Source organism: Chiloscyllium plagiosum, unplaced genomic scaffold, assembly GCF_037043375.1.
Source record: "Chiloscyllium plagiosum isolate Xiang-an unplaced genomic scaffold, Cpla_swu_hap1 HiC_scaffold_33, whole genome shotgun sequence".
NCBI classification, from domain to species: domain Eukaryota; kingdom Metazoa; phylum Chordata; class Chondrichthyes; order Orectolobiformes; family Hemiscylliidae; genus Chiloscyllium; species Chiloscyllium plagiosum.
In genome coordinates this window covers 2,507,292-2,531,418 of record NW_028270171.1, presented here as the reverse complement: position 1 = coordinate 2,531,418, position 24,127 = coordinate 2,507,292, and the positions used below count along the sequence as shown (strand labels likewise).

At 41.7% G+C, this 24,127-nt stretch overlaps 1 protein-coding gene across 6 annotated transcripts in view; it reads right to left on the bottom strand.

Moving 5' to 3' along the window:
• Positions 1–24,127, bottom strand: part of LOC122542084 (CCR4-NOT transcription complex subunit 3-like) — an 89,336-nt gene that overhangs the window by 33,412 nt on the left and 31,797 nt on the right. For 5 of the 6 annotated variants that reach the window (XM_087978191.1, XM_087978192.1, XM_087978193.1 and 2 more), the window contains 5 exons: positions 10,858–10,925; positions 9,044–9,111; positions 6,605–6,679; positions 2,987–3,076; positions 837–965 (listed from right to left, as the gene is read on the bottom strand). In XM_087978191.1, the coding sequence (XP_087834317.1) occupies positions 837–965; positions 2,987–3,076; positions 6,605–6,679; positions 9,044–9,111; positions 10,858–10,882 (387 nt within the window). In that variant the 5' untranslated portion in view covers positions 10,883–10,925. Of the gene's footprint in view, positions 1–836; positions 966–2,986; positions 3,077–6,604; positions 6,680–9,043; positions 9,112–10,857; positions 10,926–15,137; positions 15,254–24,127 lie in introns of those variants that run through there. The other variant, XM_043679423.2, reaches the window with a different exon arrangement.

The window sequence follows — 24,127 nt, the reverse complement described above, 5'->3', positions numbered from 1 at the left end:
GCAACAAAGTCATAGGCAAAGCACTAAACCAACATCTCAATATACCAGCTAGTCATGAAATCAGTGAAATAGTTTATCAACTCTCAGGCTACCCTCTTCATTTCCAGATTTATGCAATCTGTTTTAAATTTGACATTTCTGTTGATCTATACTTTTTAATAATTCCAGCTAATTAGAAAGTGACATAATAACAATGTTGACATGGACCATTTAACTTGAGTCAGCAAAACCCATCTAACATCTCCCCTGTGGACTCTGACTGATGGTTAGTTCATTACCCTCTCCTTCATGCACACTCTGCTGGTCACTGTCCTCTGCAGCTGCACTTGTGGAAAGACAAGATGATAGTGATTCCACAGAGTAAAACTAGAAGTGAAGACTTCCTGAATGACAGCAGCAAAGAAACTGCCTCAGAGCTGAGTGTGTAGAGGCACTGCTGGCATCAGGTCTGTGCATAAAAACATTTATGCAGTGCCATTAATTTGGTAAGTTATCCCAGGGCAAGGAGGAGGTAACAATGATGCCGAAGAAACTTGTACAAGAAAGAAAATACTAATAAAAGAAAACTGAGGATAAATAAAATCAAAATAACAGAAAATAAAGGAAGCAACCCCCCAAAACATAGAAAAAAATTAACAAAAAGATGCAAATGAAGAAAAAGCAGCCAGAGAATCTAGTAGTGCTCCCAAAAACGTAGGACTTCAAACATGGCACACTGTTTTCTTTTCGGCTCCAAGATGAGAGTACTGGGAGCAGCAATGGACTTATTGAGCTGGCCTGAGCTGCATTAGCACTGGCCCACTGAAAAGCACCTGGACTACACTGGCATCACTCACCGTCAGCCATTGACAGATTTCTTCCTTTTCCTTCTGTGCGGGATCCACCTTCGTCGCTGATCCCAGCCCTTCTTTAGAATAGGCTTTGGTCTTCGTTTCTCTCTCCACTATCTTGAACCTTTCCATTTGCTTTATAGAGAAGATTTAAATACTTGAACCATAAATTGAGATTTAGAAACCACACTCTTCATTCTTTACACTCACTGCCTCATATCAGTTGACCAAGACAAACCACAGATTTCTTGGCGACTGGCTGATGGAGTTATACTTGCAATGAAGTGGTGAGTTTTCCTCCTTTCACTCAATAATCTCAAAGCAATACAGAACAAGACCATGAGATCATAAGATGTAAGAACAGAAGTAGGCCATTCAACCCACTGAGTCTGCTCTGCCATACAATGAGATCATGGTTGATTTCATGATCCTCAACTCCACCTTCCCAACTTTTCCCCATTATTCTTGATTGTCTTATTGGCTAAAAAAATCTGAGTGACTCCCTATTCTGAGATTATGCCCTCAGGGCCTACACTCTCCCAAAGAGCAAATAATCTCTCTGCATCTATTCTGTCAAGCCCCCTAAGAATCGTATATATTTCAATAAGGTCGCCTCTCATTTTTCTAAACGCCAATGAGAACAAGGCCAACTTATGCAACCTCTCCTCATAAGAAAATCCCCCATATCCAGGATCAACCTAGTTAACCTTCTCTGGATTCCTTCCAATGCTAATATATCTTCCCTTTGAATAAGAAGACCAACCAAACTCTCAATAGGTGAGGATAAGGGATTAGAGTGTCAGGATGACACCCAGCACTCAAACCTGGATATCACTCGTTGAGGGTGCAATGGAACCAAAAACCTGGACACAAATATATAAATTATCATTGCAGTAAGGCATTAAACTCATCCTTCATTAAAACGTAAGCATTAAAGTACATGCAGAAATTAAAGAATTCCCCTTGTTAAGGCCAACCAAAATTCAGCATGTGATCATGTCACACATATGCATCACTGCCATTAGTACTCAGGACCCATGTGTTTCTGGGCTTTTTCTCCTACAGTTTCAGTGAGATCTACAACAAAACCATAGTTTCCCAGTTTCAGTTTGCATTTTTGACTTAAACTGACACTGTCCTTAACTAGGTCAGGCAGCATCCAAGGAGCAGGAGAATCGACGTTTCACCTGAAACATTGATTCTCCTGCTCCTTGGATGCTGCCTGACCTGCTGTGCTTTTCCAGCAACACATTTTCAGCTCTGATCTCCAGCATCTGCAGTCCTCACTTTCTCCTACTGTCCTTAACTAATACATCCCATTCAGTGTACTTCATACGGAATGCAGGGACAAGTCCATGTGAATCTCCTGAGAACAGACGGGAAGTAGGGCTGAATAGAGTGGATTATTTAAAATCATTTGGTCCTACAGAACTTGATTACTGCAGAAACAAGAAACATTGAAGTTTTTTGACTTCCAAAATTTGCAAACGTACCATAAAGGGGAAAACCAACATTTACGCTGATTCGAGAAGAGATGCTGATTGAATGGTATTAAGTTCTACATTGTTCATGGCAAGTTCTTGACCAATCAGCATCCATTTGCCAATCAATCAATAGTCTCCTCTCAATAAGCATAAACATTAGTTTTTCCGTTTAATGGTCCATTTGTGAATTGTCCTGATGAGTGCAAGTCAAAAAACTTCGACAAAATGTATCTTGGTTTAAGAGTGAAACTGTGTTAAATACTACAGTGTGGATTAGGCAGAAATAGAGCTCAGGAAAAGAGATAATGAAGCGATGACACAAAATGATTCAATATCAGCGTAGCTAGTGGGACTAAAGGGAAGATATTCTTATGCAACAGCCAAAAAGCAAGGAAAAAAATTACAAAATTCAGCACAAGAGCAGATAGAAACCAGCAAATTTTCTGGTTGACGCTGTGTTCCAATCTATGCCTTACTGTTTGATGCATAAACAAAGTCACAGTAAAGCAACACAAAGACTTGCCAGAAAATGCCCTGACCACCTGCAGTGGAGTAAGGACATGCTGTTGTACAGAATACATGATGTGAGTGTGGTACAGAACGGTGTCAGAGGTACTCCAAATGATGCGATAGAGCAAACAGGCACTGTAAAGTGCAGCAATGGTACATTACCGTTTCAATTAACTTTCGGTTTTCTTGTAGCTGCCTCTTGTCTTTGATTTCGTTGGAGGCCACCCATGTCTTTATTTGGTCTCGCAACCTCTGCGGACAGAACAGAACAAAGTTAAACCACTGGTAGGGAGACAATGATATCAAACTTGCTGCCCTTGTATTCAAACTTACAACAGACTGATCCAAGGCCTTTTCAAGAAATGGAAAGTCTGTAAATGCACTGCATCAAGACTTTAAAGCTGAACAGAAAAATCAGATGAGACTGGTCTAACCCTGGGGATTCCTGGGATAACTATTCTGTACTGGCAGGACTACTTAAAAGTTTCCTTATTTGTAATTTTGTTTGAATGCCAATAATTTCCACTGTGTGCTATTTTTAGCAAATGCATTAACACATTCACAAATATTTCTGTGGTACAGTTTCAATGATGCCAGCATCTCATTTTGTTTTAATGTAGATATTCAACACTCACCTTGAGTTGAGTTAGAGATTAAAAAAGCAGGATTTAAAGTAACAAAAACTATTTTCATAATATCAGATTCTTTTCCAATCTGTGTAAACTGACTTTAAGAGGCAGCATTTATTTCAAATAGGTTCAAACTTAGAAAAAGGTTAATTCAAACTTTACATTTTTAGTAAAGTTGTATAAGAAAATACAACCAGATCAATGATTTGGTATGGACTGTAAATTAATTGTTCATTTTACTACCTTTGAAAGCTTATCTAGTCAATAACTTACCTGTTTATTAAATCCATTTCCAATTCAATTTTAATCCCCCGAAGTAACTGGACCTGTCACCCAGAGGCTGCAGACGTGTGTGTGAGACCTCCAAGCAGCAGATGCAGCACCTCAGCACAACTCATCAGCCTCTGATACACACAAAGGCAATGAGTCCAAGAGAATCATAGAATGTTGAGAGGCTGCTCTGTTGTGTCATAATTCACTAATTCTGACAAAGGTCAAGCGATTCATACTCTCACTAGAAGCTTGATTCTCTGCTACACTCTAAGAAAGGAACCCCTTTTATGATCTATCTAGCTGTTTGTCCCATTGTTGAGTTCTCCTACTCAGCTTTTAATTTTACTCATCAGTAACATGTGGTGTAACATAATGGCATCTTTACATTGTGGCAGAAAACTAAGAAGTCAATGCTAGAAAATGAAGTATATGTCACATTTAAAGAAGACTTGAACCGTACCAGCTCATCACCCGTCTCTACCATTTTTGTTGGAATTTTGCTTGCTGTGCTTGAAATAGCTGCTGAATTGATCGTAAATCTTTACCATAATTCATTGTATAAAGTGTGAGAATGATTTTGAATCTGCTGTCACTGAGCTGCAGCATACTTTAAAACTCCCCACATAAAAGCTGAAAGAGACGGGGGCATGAAGTGACAGTGACTACCCTTGAAACAAGGCAGCATTGGACCAAGTATGGCACCAAGGAATCAGGGGAAACTCTCTGCTGGTTGGTGTCATATCTAGCACAATGGAAGACAGTTGTGATTATTGGAGATCAAACATATCAGTTTCAAAACATTCTCATAATGCACCTTGATTCAACCATCTTCAGCTACTGTGTCATTGACCTTTCCTCTGTCACTTTTCATTAGATGTTGCTCAACTCCATTAGTAAGCCCTCAGATACTGAAGCAGTTCGTGTTTGAACGCAGCAAGACTCGACAACATTCAGGTATGGGCTAATAAATGGCAAATAACATTCACACCATACATGCGCTCGAGAACACCCACCTCCAACAAGAGAGATTTAAAAGATCTTCCTGATGATATTTCCATCACTGAATCCCCCAGCATCAACATTCTGGGGACTACTATTAACCGGGACTGAACTGGACCAGACATATAAATACTGTTGCTACAAGAGAAGATCAGAGCTTAGAAATTCTGAAGTATTTCATCATTGACTCCATAAAGCCTGTCCACCACCCACAAGACACAAATCAGGAATGTGATGGAATACTTTCTATTTACCTGGGTGTGTACAGTCCCCACAAAAAAACTCGACAACACACAATGAGAAAACTTTCTGTTTGGTGCTGGGTCCACTATTTTGTCATTTACATAAATGATTTGGATGTGAGCATAAGGGGTACAGTTAGTAAATTTGCAGATGACACCAAAATTGGAGGTGTAGTGGACAGCGAAGAGGGTTACCTCAGATTACAACAGGATCTTGACCAGATGGGCTAATGCGGTAAGAAGTGGCAGATGGAGTTTACTTCAGATAAATGCAAGGTGCTGCATTTTGGGAAATCAAATCTTAGCAGGACTTATACACTTCATGGTAAGGTCCTAGGGAGTGTTGCTGAACAAAGAGACCTTGGAGTGCAGGTTCATAACTCCTTCAAAGTGGAGTCGCAGGTAGATAGGATAGTGAAGAAGGCGTTTGGTATGCTTTCTTTTATTGGTCAGAGTATTAAGTACAGGACTTGGGAGGTCATGTTGCGGCTGTGCAGGACATTAGTTAGGCCACTGTTGGAATATTGTGTGCAATTCTGGTCTCCTTCCTATCGGAATGATGTTGTGAAACTTGAAAGGGTTCATTAAAGATTTACAAGGATGTTGCCAGGGTTGGAGGATTTGAGCTATTGGGAGAGGCTGAACAGGCTGGAGCTGTTTTCCCTGGAGCGTCGAAGGTTGAGGGGTGACCTTATAGAGGTTTACAAAATCATGAGGGGCATGGATAGGATAAATAGACAAAATCTTTTCCCTAGGGTTGGGGAGTCCAGAATTAGAGGGCATAGGTTTATGGTGAGAGGGGAAAGATGTAAAAGAGACCTAAGGGGCAACTTTTTCACACAGAGGGTGGTATGTGTATGGAATGAGCTGTCAGAGGAAGTGGTGGATGCTGGAACAATTGCAACATTTAAACGGCATTTGGATGGATATATGAATAGGAAGGGTTTTGGAGGGATATGGGCCGGGTGCTGGCAGGTAAGACTAGATTGGGTTGGGATATCTGGTCGGCATGGACGGGTTGGACCAAAGGGTGTTTCCATGCTGTACTTCTTTATGACTCTATGATTGGCAGCCCAGCCACCCACTTAAACATTCACTGCCCTCACCACTGACACATAATGGTAGCAGTGTATACCATATATAGAATATACTGGAGTATTTCACTAAGGCACCTTCAACAGCATTATTCCAAACTCACAACCCTCTACCACATGGAAGGAAAGGGCAACAGACACATGGGAAGACCATTACCTGTAAATTCCTCTCCAAACCACATGCATAACCCTTACTTGGAAATATATCACCATTCCTTTATTGTCACTGGATCATTATCCTGTACCTCTCTTCCTCAAAAATATCATGGGAATGCCCACACTTGCAATATTCAATTTGGCTGCTCAGTACCACTTTCTCAAGTGCATTATGGAAGATAAACAGAAGCTGGCCTCACCAACAATGCTCTAAAGAATTTAAAAAGGTACCCAACTTTGAAGATAAGGAAACATTATTTTTACAAAGATACAAGCTGTTTTGAAGCGATCAGCTGAGTAAATGCAGTGACCTGACTGCATATTACTCCTTCTGGTAGAGTCATGTTCTGCAAAATAAAAGCCTTCACTTTGGGCCCTTCCTCTCACCTGTAGTTTTTTAATTTCTTTCTTCAGGTCAGCTTCATATTTTTCCTTCTGATTTGCGTTCGCTGCACTGTGAACCTGTTTATAAGAAGATGCCGTTAAATGGGCAGTGTTGTCACTGTTAACCAAACCCTTAATGGTATGTGTCACTAGTTCAGTATTTAGCTTTGCTCTGTGAAGTAGGAACAGCTAAATCGCATTTTGACAACCCAGATCAAGCCACCAAGACTCTGCTTACAGCAGATCACTGACTTTCTATCACAAAAACATGAAATTGATCAATTCAGTTTCCTGTGTTTTAGTTTGTGCTATATTTAGACATCATAAAAACTTCAACTGGTTATTTAAGAATTGTCTCTTAACTAATATTTAAGTTTTCCAGTTGGATTTCCTCCACAGTCAATTTCTGCGAACACCGCTCTTCTGTCTAAAACTCACATTGTGGATTCTTTAATTGACATGAAACTATCAGACTGATAGTTTTAAAGCTCACGTGCATTGCATCAGAAGTCTTGAACTGTCTGTACCTGAATAGTTAATCACTCACTTTGCAAGCTAATGAAATGTTCAGCGGTATGAATCGATAATACACACTATATTTAGCAACTGAATTTGGAATATTTTACTGGCCTTAATAAATAGAAGAAGCATTTTTGCTCACATCCATATTCGACAGTCCATTCTGGCTACCTTCCAGTTATGACATGAATGCAACCCATAAATGAAATCCCATTAGTTACAATCCACATTGTAACAGTGGTATGGTGGGTCAATTGTTAGCACTGTTGCCTCACAGCACAATGGATCCATGTTCGAATCCAACCTCGGGTGACTGTCTGTGTGGAGTTTGTACATTCTTCCCATGTCTGCGTGGGTCTCCACCGGGTGTTCCGCTTTCCTTCCAAAGTCTAAAGATGTGCAGGTTAGGTGGATTAGCCATAGGAAAATTGCCCATAGAGATGGGAAGGCTAGGTGAATTAGGCATGGGAAATGCAGAGTTACAGGGATAGGGTGGGGGTTGGGTCTGGATGGATGCTGTTTGGAGGGTCAGTGTGGACTTGATAGGCCAAGTGGCCTGCTTCCACACTATAGAGATTCTAATATTCAATATCAGAATCCTCAAGCTCTCCATCACTGTCACTTACCTGCCATTAGTTTAGAGATTGTAGAGGTTTTCCTGATTCTATACAAGACAGGAGAGGGTAAACTTAATTCTACATCAGGGAGTAACAGCATCTGTTGCTGGAAGGACATAAGCTTGGAAGCCTTAAAATAGTGAGTTTGTGTAAAATTACTCAGATTGGTAAATGAAAATAAATTAGCCATGAAGTACAAACTCAACAAATTATACACGACTTAAAATAAATGGAAAGAACCTCAGAATACCATCATACAAAACCATAAAGTTATAGCCACCGGTAACTGGGGAGCAGCTAGTTCTTACAATTCTGTGGCATCTACAATCATATAGCAGTTTCAAGAGAGGACTGAAATACCACAAACAGAATTTAATTTTAACAATTCAAATTATTCTTTCTGCCCTCAGATCTCATAATCTCACCGTCATCGGGTAAGGCCCCACACCATAATGTCAAGCCAGGTTGGAGAAGAGAAAAAGGGTGAAGCAAAAAGAATGAACAAAAAGAGCAGAGATTTAAGACAACTGAAAGAAAAGGAAGACACAGAGATGAAGAAAACCTGGACTCACCAATAATGGTGTCCTTTGCCCTCAAAGCGCAATATTAGATCATCACAGGGCAACTTTCAAATCTAACAGAGGTGAAGAACACCCTATATTCCTGGGAGTTTCTCCAGAAATTCTTGTCATCAGTAATTTTTCCTTTGTCAAATTAAACTTGGTTGAGTTATATACCAGCTTTTAGTTCTATATACTACCAAATTTTCTCTTTCTAGTCACACAAGAGATTCCTTCAAACGTGGTAACACTTCCCTCTTCAGCCTTTCGTATCTAGTTTAGTTTCCTTAATAAAAAAAAAAATCATAGGTGCAATGTTAATTCTTTCTGTTTTACAACAAAAAGCACAAATTGTACCCTGATGTTATGGGACAAGAATATCAGAAAATGCTGCTAACAAAGCCTGTGGTTTGTGTAAGCAGTTAATTGTCAAAAATATTTATTAAATTTCAAAAATGATTGCTTCTTGAAAGGACTCTTGAGAAACAGGGCCAAAAGTGCCTGCTGATGACAAGAGATGACTGGATCAACAGATGCAATTAGCTTTCCTGAAGAAATTTTGATTATTAATTTTGCTGTTGAGACACACAAATATAAGAAATTACTTATTGTGAGATGTAAAACCTTTAATGGTTTGTTCTCAATCACGATAACAGAAAAGAAGCACATCCGCATGTGAATAACCGAGAGGGATCTGATCTCACCCTGCCGCAAAATGGAAGCAGCCAATTTTTGACCAACTCTACCTTTTGCCAGATGTCTTCGAAGGTTTCTACACCCTCGCTGACTTTCTTCAGACAGCGATCAATTTCCCCTGCATGACAGCAAATTGAAGTTGTTAACATTTCTTTTGAATTTCAGTATCCACTGTGAGCTCATATCATTAATTATATTTTACATTAACCTTAAAACCGATGGAAAAAAATTAATAAAACAAAGAACTGCAAATACTAGAGAGTTGAAGCAAAAACAGAAATTGTTGACAAAACTCAGCAATTCTGTATCTGTGGGAAGAAAGGAGAATTAACACTTCGAGTCTGGTGACTTTACCTCTAATCAAACGCTTAAAGGAAACTTTCAGATAAACCCCAGGTACACACAACCATGTTATGAATGCCCACTTTGCTTTCATCAAAGGAGAATGGACTTTTTCAAAGTTTAGATACACAGAAATATTCCACAGTATCCCAAAAACTAAAACTCTTTTGCAAACCATGCTTTTCTTCACTGGAACACAAATAATTCTCACTTCCTCACTGCTCCTTCGTCTCAAAATCTCTGGGCCTACATCCACACAACTCCCTGCGCATAGTAACAGCAGCATTTCCTCACTGTCACCTCAACCCCGGCTCACTGTCTTTCACCCCCTCGTCACTGTCGCCGCACACCTGGATATTTCCCAGAGCCCTTGGATCCAACTGAAATCTTTATTTTATTGATTTTTGAGAAGATTTGTAGCTCATGTTGATGATAAGTATGTAAGTTAGCTCACTGAGCTTGAAGGTTTGTTTTCAGACATTTTGTCACCATACTAGGTAACGTTATCACTGAGAGCCTCCGGTGAAGCACTGGTGCTATGTCTTGCCTCTCTATTTATAGGTCTTGGTTTCTTAAGGTGGGTGAAGTCATTTCTGGCTCTTTTTTTCAAGGGAAGGTTGATAGGATCTAAATTGATGTGTTTATTGATAGAATTCTGGTTAGAATGCCTCTAAGAATTTTTGTGCATGTCTCTGTTTCACCTGAACTAGGATGCGTGTGTTGTCTGAGTCAAAGTGGTGTCCTTCTTTGGCTGTATGTATAGAAACTAGTGATATGGGTCGTGTCTTTTGGTGGTCAGTTGGTGTTCATGTATCCTGGTGGCAAGTTTCCTGCTAGTTTGTTCGATGTAGTGTTTTGTCTGATGTAAATGACTTTAGTTTTGCTGGTAGTATCTAATGGATCATTTCGGTTCATTAGTCACTGTTTAAGTGTGTTGGTAGGTTTGTGGGCTACCATTATGCCAAGGAGTCTGAGTAGTCTGGAAGTCATTTCCGATATGTCTTTGATGTAAAGTAATGTGGGTATAGGTTTTGGTTGCATTGAGTCTGCTTGTCTGAAAAAAAAAGAAATGACATCACCCACCTTAAGAAACCAAGACCTATAAATACTGAGGTGGGATATACCACCAGTGCTTTACTGGAGACTCTTGCTGATGGTGTTATGTAGTATAGTGATGAAACATCTGAAAACAAACCTTCAAGCTCAGCGAGCTAACTTACATACTTATCCCTGTTTTATGTTTACTGCAAATAATACATTTGAGACTCAGGATTTAGTGTTTTTTTCAAAAATAGCAACTGCTGGAAAATCTCAGCAGTTCTGGTAACATCTATTGGAAGAGAAATAGTTAACATTTTGAATCCGATATTATCCTCCTTCAGAAGTCAGCTATTCAACATGCAAATATGCAAACATATATACAAGATTTCAGATCAGACGGACAAGAACCAGAATGACTGCACTGACAGTGTTAATTCCCTCCTTTCCCAAGAAAATACAATAATCCCCACTGATATCTTACCCTGCAACTTCCTTTTATCAGCCATGACTGAACGACCAGTCAATGCCTTAAAACCATGCTCCAGAGCGCTGTAACAAATAAAACATTTGTAATTAGTGACCATGGAAAACATCATTAAAAAATAAGCATTAGGATTAAGCACACAGTAGAATTTTAAACAGATAGCCAATACACAAGGACTGTAAACAGAGACATAACCCAGACACAACTGTGACAGAGGCATAGTTCTGTGCAAGTATTAGATTGAACAATGTATCAGACTGTAACAAAGAGACAGCCCGACACACTGCAACATAGACACTAGAGGCCGACACTGTGCAATCAACGGACACTACAGGCTGACACTGCAACAGACACAATTCAACACACTAACTGAACACAGCAACAAGCACACAACATTGCAATCTGACACACAACATAGACACTGCATTATTTAAAAAGGTGTTGCTTTATACAGCAGTTCATCTCTATAACAGACATCTCAAATATTCTCGCCGTGTCTGCATGGCTTTCCTCCAGGTGCAAGTGAGGACTGCAGATGCTGGAGATCAGGGCTGAACAATGTGTTGCTGGAAAAGTGCAGCAGGTCAGGCAGCATTCAAGGAGCAGCAGAATCGACGTTTCGGGCACAAGCCCTTCTTCAGGAATGAGGAAGCTGTGCTAAGCAGGCTAAGATAAAAGGTAGGGAGGAGGGACTTGGGGGAGGGGCGTTGGGAATGTGATAGGTGGAAGGAGGTTAAGGTGAGGGTGATAGGCCAGAGAGGGGGTGGGTGCGGAGAGGTTGGGGAAGAAGATTGCAGGTCAGGAAGGCGGTGCTGAGTCTTAGGGTTGGGACTGAGATAAGGTGGGGGGAGGGGAAATGCGGAAGCTGGAGAAATCTGCAGTCATCCCCTGTGGTTGGAGGGTTCAGAGGTGGAAGGTGAGGCGCTCTTCCTCCAGGCGTCGTGTTGCCATGGTCTGGTGATGGAGGAGGCCAAGACCCTGCATGTCCTTGGTGGAGTGGGAGGGGGAGTTAAAGTGTTCAGCCACGAGGCGGTTGGGTTGGTTGGTGCGTGTGTCCCAGAGGTGTTCTCTGAAACGTTCCGCAAGTAGGCGGCCTGTCTCCCTAATATAGATGAGGCCACATCGGGTGCAGCGGATGCAGTAAATGATGTGTTTGGAGGTGCAGGTGAATTTGTGACGGACATGGAAGGATCCCTTGGGGCCTTGGAGGGAAGTGAGGGGGGTGGTGGGCGCAAGTTTTGCATTTCTTGCGGTTGCAGGGGAAGGTGCCAGGAGTGGAGGTTGGGTTGGTGGGGGGTTTGGACCTGATGAGGGAGTCGCGGAGGGAGTGGTCTTTCCGGAATGCTGATAGGGGAGGGGAGGGAAAGATATCCTTGGTGGTGGGGTCTCTTTGGAGGTGGCGGAAGTAACGAAGGATGATACGATGTATCTGGAGGTTGGTGGGGTGGTAGGTGAGGACCAGTGGGGTTCTGTCCTGGTGGCGATTGGAGGAGCGGGGTTCAAGGGCAGAGGAATGGGAAGTGGAGAAAATTCGGTGGAGAGCATCGTCAACCACGTCTGAGGGGAAATTGCGGTCTTTGAAGAAGGAGGCCAGACGTGGTTGACGATGCTCTCCACCGCATTTCCTCCACTTCCCGCTCCTCTGCCCTTGAATCCCGCCCCTCCAATCGCCACCAGGACAGAACCCCACTGGTCCTCACCTACCACCCCACCAACCTTCAGATACATCGTATCATCCTTCGTCATTTCCGCCACCTCCAAACAGATCCCACCACCAAGATATCTTTCCCTCCCCTCCCCTATCAGCGTTCCGGAAAGACCACTCCCTCCGCGACTCCCTCGTCAGATCCACACACCCCCTCCAACCCAACCTCCACTCCCGGTACCTTCCCCTGCAACTGCAAGAAATGCAAGACATGCGCCCACACATCCCCCCTCACTTCCCCCCAAGGCCCCAAGGGATCCTTCCATATCCATCACAAATTCACTTGCACCTCCACACACATTATTTACTGCATCCGCTGCAACCGATGTGGCCTCCTCTACATTGGGGAGACAGGCCGTCTACTTGCAGAATGTTTCAGAGAACACCTCTGGAACACCCGCACCAACCAACCCACCCACCCCGTGGCTGAACACTTTAACTCCCCCTCCCACTCCGTCAAAGACATGCAGGTCCTTGGCCTTCTCCATCGCCAGACCATGACAACACAACACCTCATCTTCTGCCTAGGAATCCTCCAACCACAAGGGATGAATGCAGATTTCTCCAGCTTCCTCATTTCCCCTCCCCCCACCTTATCTTAGTCCCAACCCTCGGACTCAGCACCGCCTTCTTGACTTGCAATCTTCTTCCCGACTTCTCCGCCCCCACTCCCTCTCCGGCCTATCACCCTCCTTCCACCTATCGCATTCCCAATACTACTCCCCCAAGTCCCTCCTCCCTTCCTTTTACCGTAGCCTGCTTGGTACAGCTTCCTCATTCGTGAAGAAGGGCTTGTGCCCGAAACGTTGATTCTGCTGCTCCTTGGATGCTGCCTGACCTGTTGCACTTTTCCAGCAACACATTTTTCAGCTCTTTCCTCCAGGTGCTCCAGTTTCCTCCTGCAATACATAAAGGAGTTCAGGTCAGGTGAATTGTCCATGCTAAATTGCCTATAGTGTGAGGTGCATTATTTGGGGGTAAATATAGGGTAGGGAAGTAGGTCTTGTTTGGACATTCTTCGGAGGGTCGGTGTGGACTTGTTGGGCTGAAGGGCCTGTTTCATTTCTGTAGGGAATGTATTCTAATCTAATCTAATCACTGCAAAAAAGTGATTGTCAATACAGCAAATACTGCAACACGTTGCAAATCATACAGGTGTTCACTGAGGGAATAACATTGGTCAAGACAGCATGAGAACACCCTGACCATCTTCAAACTATTTTTTAAGACTTTCACATTCACCGAAATCACCAGAGAAGGAAGACAAGAACTTAGCAATGTATCAGGTGCCAGCTCAGGTTATTTGTTTGAATCTTCGAGCAGGGCTTTAACGTACAACCTCCAACCTCACAGACATGAGTTCTACCACTTAAACACTGTGATATTCCATTGGGATGCCTGCCATGATTAGATGAAAACAGGAGTTAGTAGGGAGATTACATTTAGGGAAACAGATTACACAATGGCATCGATTGGAAGAGATTTTCAATCAGATATATGCTAACAGAAAAAAGATTTAACATGTTTGGTATTGATGTACCAATCAGAAGCACTATAACACTTGTCTATAAAGGAAAGCTGCGTGAGAGATGACTCTGAAAGTACACGTATAAGTTTTCATCTCATGCAGAGCATGATTGTCTACAACTGGAAGGGGAGGGAATAAACAGAAGGAGGCTGTCTCCTGGGATTTGGTAATCAATCCAGGGAATCAACTGCATCATAAACCTGGAATATGATGCGACCTGAGCCTCCTTAATTGATTTTTTTCTAACTTTTACAATGACTTCCATCTAAATCCTGCAACTGAATAAGAGCATTGACTTCCTGCCAAGTGACTAATACTTTTATCATTCATTCCCTTTGTCCTTCAGTTACGTTTACACTATAAATGCAGAGTAAATCTCAGTTATGTTGCACAGCATCATAACATATGCTGCAGTTATTTCCAGAGCATCTTGAATAGTTACAATCTTTTATAATTTTCATAGAATGACTACAGTAAAGAAAAATAGGCCACTTATCCTCTCTGCAAAGAGTTACCCACCTAATCCCATTATCGTGTCCTTTATCTCTAGCTCTGTAAATAACTTTTTCCAGATAATTGTCAAAATCTTTCTTAAAAATCACAATTAATACTGCATTTACCACTGTGATAGACAATGCATTCCAGATCCTACCAAATATTATATATATTTGACACGTGTGCAGTACCATGTACATGAGTCAAATTCAATTGCAGGTCCTACTGAGACCTTGAGTTTCTCCAGCAATTTCTGTTTTTGATTCAGGTCTTCATCCACAGTTCTTCATTTTATTGCTGGTCCCTTTTGTTGTTCATAAGCAACAGCCTGGTTCAATTAGCCCACAAGTGCAAAATCAAAACCCAAAATACAACATGCACTGTTGGATGTGATTCTGCATTTTGGCTGCATTTGCTGAGTAGTCCGGAATGTACTAACAATCTATTTAGACAATTAGTTGAGCTCATAACATAGTTTATTTACACTTCTGGAAGTGACATATATTCTCAAGGAATATGTTCTCAACTTGCAATTTCTGTGAGAATTACCTGAGAGCTTGAGGAACATGTTGCTTTCTCCTTGGCAACATCTGAGCCAATCGCTGTCAGGCTATCAATCGAACAGCACCTTTTCTCCTCGAGTATAAATTGTTATGATCATTCGAAATTTTGCATTCTTGTGTAATCCTGATGCGGACATGACAAAAACCTATGGCAACATGTCTCTTTTCAACAACATAACGTATGTTATAAACAGGCATTTTGACATTGAGAGATCATAATTACGAAATGTGTGGGCAAATTATCCCACAGTTAACTGTTCCTTTCAAACAGTTCCTTGATCCCAAATTCTGGGTAATTATACATAATAAGCTCATTGATCAAACATAACCTATTCTTAATGAATTAAAATAACTGGGTAAATAATTTACTTTTGGGGAATACACGTTTGGAAGGATATCAAGACCTTGATACCGTGCTGATGGGATTTAGTCGGGATAAGGCACTCCACAGTTAAAGAGGGACTGGAGAAGCTCAGGTTGTTCTCCTTGGAGTAGAGAATTTGATGAAGGAGCTCAACATCCTGAATGATTTCAAGAGTAAATAAGAAGAAAATATCTTCAATAACAGAAGGATCAGATTACATATTTTTGGAGATTAATGAAATCATGAGGAATCATTTTTTTAATGATTGCAGAATGATAAGCACTATTCACAACTCTTCAGTACGAAAGTAGACTCTGTCCAAATGCAACAAGCCCTGGACAATCCAGGCTTGGGCTGATAAGTAGTAAATAACATCTCTGCCACACAAGTGCTAGGCAATGACCATCTCCAAGAAGAGAGAATCTAACCAACGTCCCATGACATTCAGTAGAAGTACCATTACTAAATCTCCCAATATCAATATCCATGGAGTTATCATTGACCAGAAAATGTATTGAACCAGCCTATAAGTACTGCGGCTACAAGAGCATATTACAGGCTAGAAATACTGCAGCAAGTAATTCAACTCCCAACTCCTCAAAGCCTGTCCATCATCTGTAAGGCACCAAATAACGGTATGATGGAATACTCCCCACTTGTCTGGATAAGTTCAGATCAATATCACTTAAGAAACTTGCCACCATCCAGGACAAAGCAACCCGCTTGACTGATACCATATCCACATTCACTCATTCCCTGCATCATTGATGCTTAGTAGCAGCAATGTTTACCACAAGATGCCCTGCAGAAATTCGGCAAGACTCTTTTAACAGCATATCCCAAACAAGTGACAACTATCATCAAGAAAGGCAAGGGAAGCAGATACATGAAAACACCATCACTGCCAAGTCCCTCTTAAAATACACATTATCCTGGCTTGGAATTATATCGCCATTCCTTCAGAATCTGTGGTGCAAAATCCTGCCTAACAGCACCATGGGTGTACCTACACCAAACAGAGTGCAGCAGTTCAAAGCAGAAGTGACAGTCAAAATCCCATAAACAGAAACAAAATGAATTATCAAATGAAAAGCTCTGGTGATATTCAATTTGGGAAGAATGCTAGCCAAGATTCTAAAACTCCTTTGTTTTTCTTCTTGTTGTTCATAGAATCAATTATAGTCACCTGATTAGACAGAAAAAAAATCAGTTTCAATGGGCGGCACGGTGGCTCAGTGGTTAGTACTGCTGCCTCTCAGCGCCAGGGACCCAGGTTCGATTCCAGCCATGGGCGACAGTCTGTATGGAGTTTGCACATTCTCCCCGTGTCTGTGTGGGTTTCCTCCGGGTGCTCCAGTTTCCTCCGACATTCCAAAGACGTGCAGGTCAGGTGAATTGGCCATATTAAATTATCCATAGTCTTAGGCGCATTAGTCAGAGAGAAATAGGTCTGGATGGTTTACTCTTCGGTGTGGAACTGTTGGGTCGAAGGGCCTGTTTCCACACTGTAAGGAATCTAATCTAATCTAATCTAAAACACTTCATCTCAAACATGAAGTCAATGCAGGTCAAAGTAAAATCTTTTGTCATGGGCTATTACCTAAACCAAAGGAAAATGTTTCAAACATCAATCTACACAGCATCACTATAGAAATTCCTCAGCAAAGTTTCCATGCACCAACCACTGAAAGCTGTTTCATCAATTACCATAGCTTTTACATTAGGTCAGGAGCTGGGAGCTGACAAGTGCATTCAGAATCCTACATGAATGAACATATTATAGACTGCAACACTATGATGTTGCCCGTGGCGTACAGAAGACCCTACAAGATTTAACATCTTTAAAAGATATTAATGCTATTCTGATATGGATGAACTGTCAGAAGACAGACTGACTGTGGCTTGTGCTCCAGCATTTCCTATCTCAGCCTTTCCAAACTGCCGTGACGTTCACTGGTCATCCTGGAAAATTGTTGCCTTTAAGGGACCATCATAGACTTTCAAGTGATCCTATAAGGTTAATATGACCACTGCCTGAGCAATCATAGAGTCACAGAGATGTACAGCACAGAAATAGACACTTTGGTCTAACTCATCCATGCCGACCAGATATCCCAACCTAATCTAGTCCCATTTGCCATCACCTGGCCCATATCTCTTTAAATCCTTCCTATCCATATACCCAGTCAGATGCCTTTTAAATGCTGTAATTGTACCAGCCTCCACCACTTCCTCTGGCAGCTCATTCCATACATGCACCACTTCTGCGTGAAAAAGTTGCCCCTTAGGTCCATTTTACATGTTTCCCCTCTCACCCTGAACCAATGTCCTCTAGTTCTGAACTACTCCACCCCAAGGAAAAGACTGTGTCTATTTATCCTATCCACGCCCCTCATGATTTTATAAACCTCTATATGGTCACCTTCAGCCTCTGACGCTCCAGGGAATACAGCCCCACCCAATTCAGCCTCTCACTTTAGCTCAGATCCTCCAATTCTTTTGAAGAAGCAATTGCCAACAGGTGTGGCTGGTTCTATTGCAACCTGCAAGCAATATTTTTAGATGTATTGCCATCTTCAAAAACATCAAAATGTTATTTTATATTTTTACTTCAGAAGATGGAAAATAAAAAAAAGTCTGCATGTAGAATACCAAACCTGTAGTGAGAGAAATAACTAGTCGCCAATGTGGAATCTTAAGTTTGTAACTGCACCACATAATGCAGTAAAGTTGACAACAAAACAAAAAAATGAACCAACCCATTCTGGCTTACCACAAGGACTTGAATAAAATCATCACTGGATTGGAATACTGGAACTCCTTATGTAACAAAAGTTGTGAGAGCACCATTTCAATTTACTATACCAGGCTGTTGTCAGTAATGGACGTTTCTCCAATTAATCTTGGTTCTAAACTTATAACAATACTGTCATACAGCAGAGATTTATGTTTTCTCTGAAGCATATAAATGTAGAAACTGAAGGTTGCATTCTTGGCTGACAGTTCAAAAACAGGAAAGTTTCAAATTAACAGGAAATTCAGTGATACCAAATTTTCCACAGTTCGATGATAATTTTATCTGCCATGCAGTAAAGTTAAACAGGTAAAATTTTTGCATATTTTACTTTTCACAAAAACAGTGAAAAGAAAAAATGTGTCTCTATTTAACATGCATGGCCTCACAGCAGAAAGACTGGCCTGGTCCAATGGCCTATACACCACAATTTTAATTTGTTTTGCACCTTTAATGTTGATAAGCATTCCAGTGACGTTAAACATTCTGACTCAGTTGATGCAAGAATCTGTGACATTGAACCAATATATAACCACATAAACAAACTGCCTGACACTGGGCTTTATTCAAATTTGTTTCGGGTGTGTGTACTCTGTGTTTGGAGTACCATTAGGAACATTGTTTGTTCAAAGTTTGTGAGAAGATTTGTAGCTTGGGTGCTCGTGGTTGTGTTCGCCGAGCTGGGAATTTGTGTTGCAGACATTTCATCCCCTGTCTAGGTGACATCCTCAAAACTCCCAAGCACTGAGGATGTCACCTAGACAGGGGACGAAACGTCTGCAACACAAATTCCCAGCTTGGCGAACAGAACCACAACAACATTGTTTGTATTTTGTATTGTGTGTATTAAATAGAAGGGGGAGGGTGGGGGCAAGATTATAGTTTTATTTCTGAGAGTTGCTCTTGTAAGCTTGGTGAGAAACCTGAGGGCAGTTTGGTTACATTAATTTTTAATGAGGTTTTTCAACTCTTAAAATGAAGTGAGATGGACTAGTAGTTTTGTCTTGAAAAAGATACAGTAAAAAAATGTACACCACAATCAGGAACCCCTCAGCCTTCTTTGCTATAATGAAAACAACCCCAACCTACCTAATCACACTTCATAGCTGAATCGCCGCAGTTTCAGGCAGCATCCTGGGAATCTCCTCTATCCCCTCTCGCATGCAATCATATTCTTCCTCTCCTGGTGACCAGAATTGCACATAGTGCTCTAGCTGTGCACCACAGATTCTGAAGGAATGGCGATATAATTCCAAGCCAGGATAATGTGTATTTTAATCTTACACAGATTCATCATAACCTCCAATGGCTTGACTAACAAAAGCAAATATCCCAATATGCCCTGTTAACCACTTTATTCACGTGTTGCTTTCAAGGATCTGTGGATACATACACCGAGGTACCTCTGATCCTCTGCACTTCTTAGGGTCTCACATTTTTCATGTACTCTGTTGGCTTGTTAGTCTTCCCAAAGAACATTACCTCACACTTCTCAGGATTAAATTTCATTTCCCACTATTCAGCCCAACTGACCAGCTTGTCTAAATATTTCTGTAGTCTAAGGCTTTCCTCTTTGCTATTTAGCACGCCACCAATTTTTGTGTCATCTGCAAACCTTCTACATTCATGTCTAAATACACTACGAACAGTAAAGGACCCAGTCCCAAGTCTTGCTGCACACCAATGCACATGGCTTCCAGTCACAAAAACAACCTTCAACAATCACACCCTTCCTGCTGAGTCAATTTTGGATCCAATTTGCCAAACTGTCCTGGATCCCATGGACTCTTATTTTATTGACCAGTCTCCTATGCAATACCTTGCCAAAAGCCTTACCAAAGTCCATGTAGACTACATCTACTACACTATCCTCGTGCACACATCTAGCAGTCCCACAAAATACTGATTCCCCAAACAAAGTTATGCTTGATTAATTCTTGCCTCTCTAAGTTGAGTTAATTCTGTCCCTCAGAAATTGTTTTCCCAAGAGTTTCCCCACCACTTATGTTAGACTCACTGCCTATAGATCCATATCACCTTCCTTGAACGAGCTATCCCCCAATTCTCTGGCATCACTCTGTCCAGTAAGGATTTGAAAATTAATGTCATAGCCCCTGCAACCTAGACCATAAGACATAGGAGTGGAAGTAAGGCCATTCGGCCCATCGAGTCCACTCCGCCATTTAATCATGGCTGATGTGCATTTCAGCTCCACTTACCAGCGTTCTCCCCGTAGCCCTTAATTCCTCTAGACAACAAGAATCTATCAATCTCGACCTTGAAGACATTTAGCGTCCCGGCTTCCACTGCACTCCGTGGCAATGAATTCCACAGGCCCACCACTCTCTGGCTGAAGAAATGTCTCCGCATTTCTGTTCTGAAATGACCCCTCTAATTCTAAGGCTGTGTCCACGGGTCCTAGTCTCCTCGTTTAACTGAAACAATTTCCTAGCATCCACCTTTTCCAAGCCATGTATTATTTTGTACGTCTCTATTAAGTCTCCCCTTAATCTTCTAAACTCCAACGAATACAATCCCAGTATCCTCAGCCGTTCCTCATATGTTAGACCTGTCATTCCAGGGATCATCCGTGTGAATCTCCGCTGGACACGTTCCAGTGCCAGTATGTCCTTCCTGAGGTGTGGGGACCAAAACTGAACACAGTACTCCAAATGGGGCCTAACCAGAGCTTTATAAAGTCTTAGTAGTACATCTCTGCTTTTATATTCCAACCCTCTTGAGATAAGAGACAACATTGCATTCGCTTTCTTAATCACGGACTCAACCTGCATGTTTACCTTTAGAGAATCCTCGACTAGCACTCCCAGATCCCTTTGTGCTTTGGCTTTATTAATTTTCTCACCATTTAGAAAGTAGTCTATGCTTTTATTCTTTTTGCCAAAGTGCAAGACCTCGCACTTGCTCACGTTAAATTCCATCAGCCATTTCCTGGACCACTCTCCCAACCTGTCTAGATCCTTCTGTAGCCTCCCCACTTTCTCAGTACTACCTGCCTGTCCACCTAACTTCGTATCATCGGCAAACTTCGCTAGAATGCCCCCGGTTCCCTCATCCAAATCATTAATATATAATGCGAACAGCTGTGGCCCCAGCACCGAACCCTGCGGGACACCGCTCGTCACCGGCTGCCATTCTGAAAAAGAACCTTTTATCCCAACTCTCTGCCTTCTGTTAGACAGCCAATCCTCAATCCATCCCAGCAGCTCACCTCGAACACCATGGGCCCTCACCTTGCTCAGCAGCCTCCCGTGTGGCACCTTATCAAAGGCCTTTTGAAAGTCTAGATAGACCACATCCACTGGGTTTCCCTGGTCTAACCTACTTGTTACCTCTTCAAAAAATTCCAACAGGTTTGTCAGGCATGACCTCCCTTTACTAAATCCATGTTGACTTGTTCTAATCAGACTCTGCTCTTCCAAGAATTTAGAAACCTCATCCTTAATGATGGATTCTAGAATTTTACCAACAACCGAGGTTAAGCTGATTGGCCTATAATTTTCCATCTTTTGCCTTGATCCTTTCTTGAACAAGGGAGTTACAACAGCCATCTTCCAATCATCTGGGACCTTTCCTGACTCCAGTGACTCTTGAAAGATCTCAACCAATGCCTCTGCTATTTCCTCAGCCACCTCTCTCAGAACTCTAGGGTGTATCCCATCGGGGCCAGGAGATTTATCAATTTTAAGACTTTTTAACTTTTCTAGCACTATCTCTTTCGTAATGGCAACCATTCTCAACTCAGCCCCGTGACACCCTTTAATTTTTGGGATATTACTCATGTCTTCCACTGTGAAAACTGACGCAAAGTACTTGTTAAGTTCTCCTGCTATTTCCTTATCTCCCATCACTAGGCTTCCTGCATCAGTTTGAAGTGGCCCAATGTCTACTTTTGCCTGTCGTTTGTTTCTTATGTACTGAAAGAAACTTTTACTATTATTTCTAATATTACTGGCTAGCCTACCTTCATATTTGATCCTCTCATTTCTTATTACACTCTTTGTTATCCTCTGTTTGCTTTTGTATCCTTCCCAATCTTCTGATTTCCCACTGTTCTTAGCCACTTTATAGGATCTCTCTTTTTCTTTAATACATTTCCTGACTTCCTTTGTCAGCCAAGGTTGTCTAATCCCTCCCCGGTTAATCTTTCTTTTCTTGGGAATGAACCTCTGTACAGTGTCCTCAATTATACCTACAAACTCCTGACATTTTTGCTCTACTGTCTTCCCGGTTAGCCTCTGCTTCCAGTCTATTTTAGTCAGTTCCTCTCTCATGCCCTCATAATTACCTTTATTCAACTGTAACACCATTACATCCGATTTTGCCTTCTCCCTTTCAAACTCCAGACTGAACTCTACCATATTATGGTCGCTACTTCCTAAGGGTTCCCTTACTTTAAGATCTTTTATAGAGTCTGGTTCATTGCAAAGCACTAGGTCCAGAATAGCCTGCTCTCTTGTGGGCTCCATGACAAGCTGTTCCAAAAAGCCATCCTATGCTCCCTATCCTCCCTTTCTTCACATAGCAGTGGGGAATACATCTCAGTTGGACCTGGGCGTCTGCTAAACCGCTAATAGCTCCTTCCTCCCAAATGTAATTTGGTCAAGTATGTCACAGCCTTTTCCATGACTTTGAAACATACATCGTTGTTCTCTATCGTGATTACAAGTGTAAAAGATTCATTAAAACCTCACTAATATCTTCCAATCCTGCCCACAGTTTGACACTTCAATTTGTAATGAGAGTAGAAGAACAAATGTTAAACTCCCGAGTAAGAAATCCTGCAAGACTACTGGAAACTGACACTGTTTGAACTCATGTATGCCTAACATCTTAAGCAACAGAGAGTTTATTTTTAATTTGTTTTATTGCCCATCCTTATTGCTTTGGAGAAGGTGATAGTGAGTCACCTTCTAAATGGCTGCTACTGTCAATTGGTGGTGGAGAGACTGAATGTTGAAGCTGGCAGATTTGATGTCAATCAGGCAGGCTGATTTGGCTTGGATTGTCTTGAGCTTAAGTGTTGTTGGAACTGCACACAGACAGGCAAGTGGAGAACATTCCATCACAGTTTGGGTGAAGATTTGTAGCTCGGGTGCTCGTTGTTGTGGTTCTGTTCGCCGAGCTGGAAATTTTTGTTGCAAACGTTTCATCCCCTGTCTAGGTGACATCCTCAGTGCTTGGGAGCCTCCTGTGAAGCCATCACACAAACTGGCTAAAGGACTATAGCAGAAACTGAAACACCTGATCAGCGGATCCAGACAATCTATACAATCAACACAGGAATTCTTGGACATCATCAGAAATATACACATAGACAAGGAAGAAACTATGGTCTCATTCGACGTAACGGCACTGTTCACCTCTATTGACAAAACCCTAGCCAGAGAAACAATAGCCAACCTGCTGGACATACAGAACAGACAACAGGACGGTGAACCTATCAACAAAGACGGCATACTTAAACTACTGGAATTGTGCCTCACAACACACTTCACATTCAACAACCAGATATACGAACAAATCAACGGAACACCCATGGACTCACCGATCTCTGGACTCATAGCAGAAACAGTAATGCAAAGGTTAGAACAAACAGTCTTACCACAAATTCAACCCAAACTCTGGGTCAGATATGTTGATGACACCTTTGTAATCATTAAAAACACAGAAATAGAGAAAACACACTGGATCATCAACGCCACACTAACAGGAATCCGATTCACGAGAGAAGAAAAGGATAACCAACTCCCATTCCTAGACGTGATGGTACAGAGAACACCGAACGGAGAATTCACCA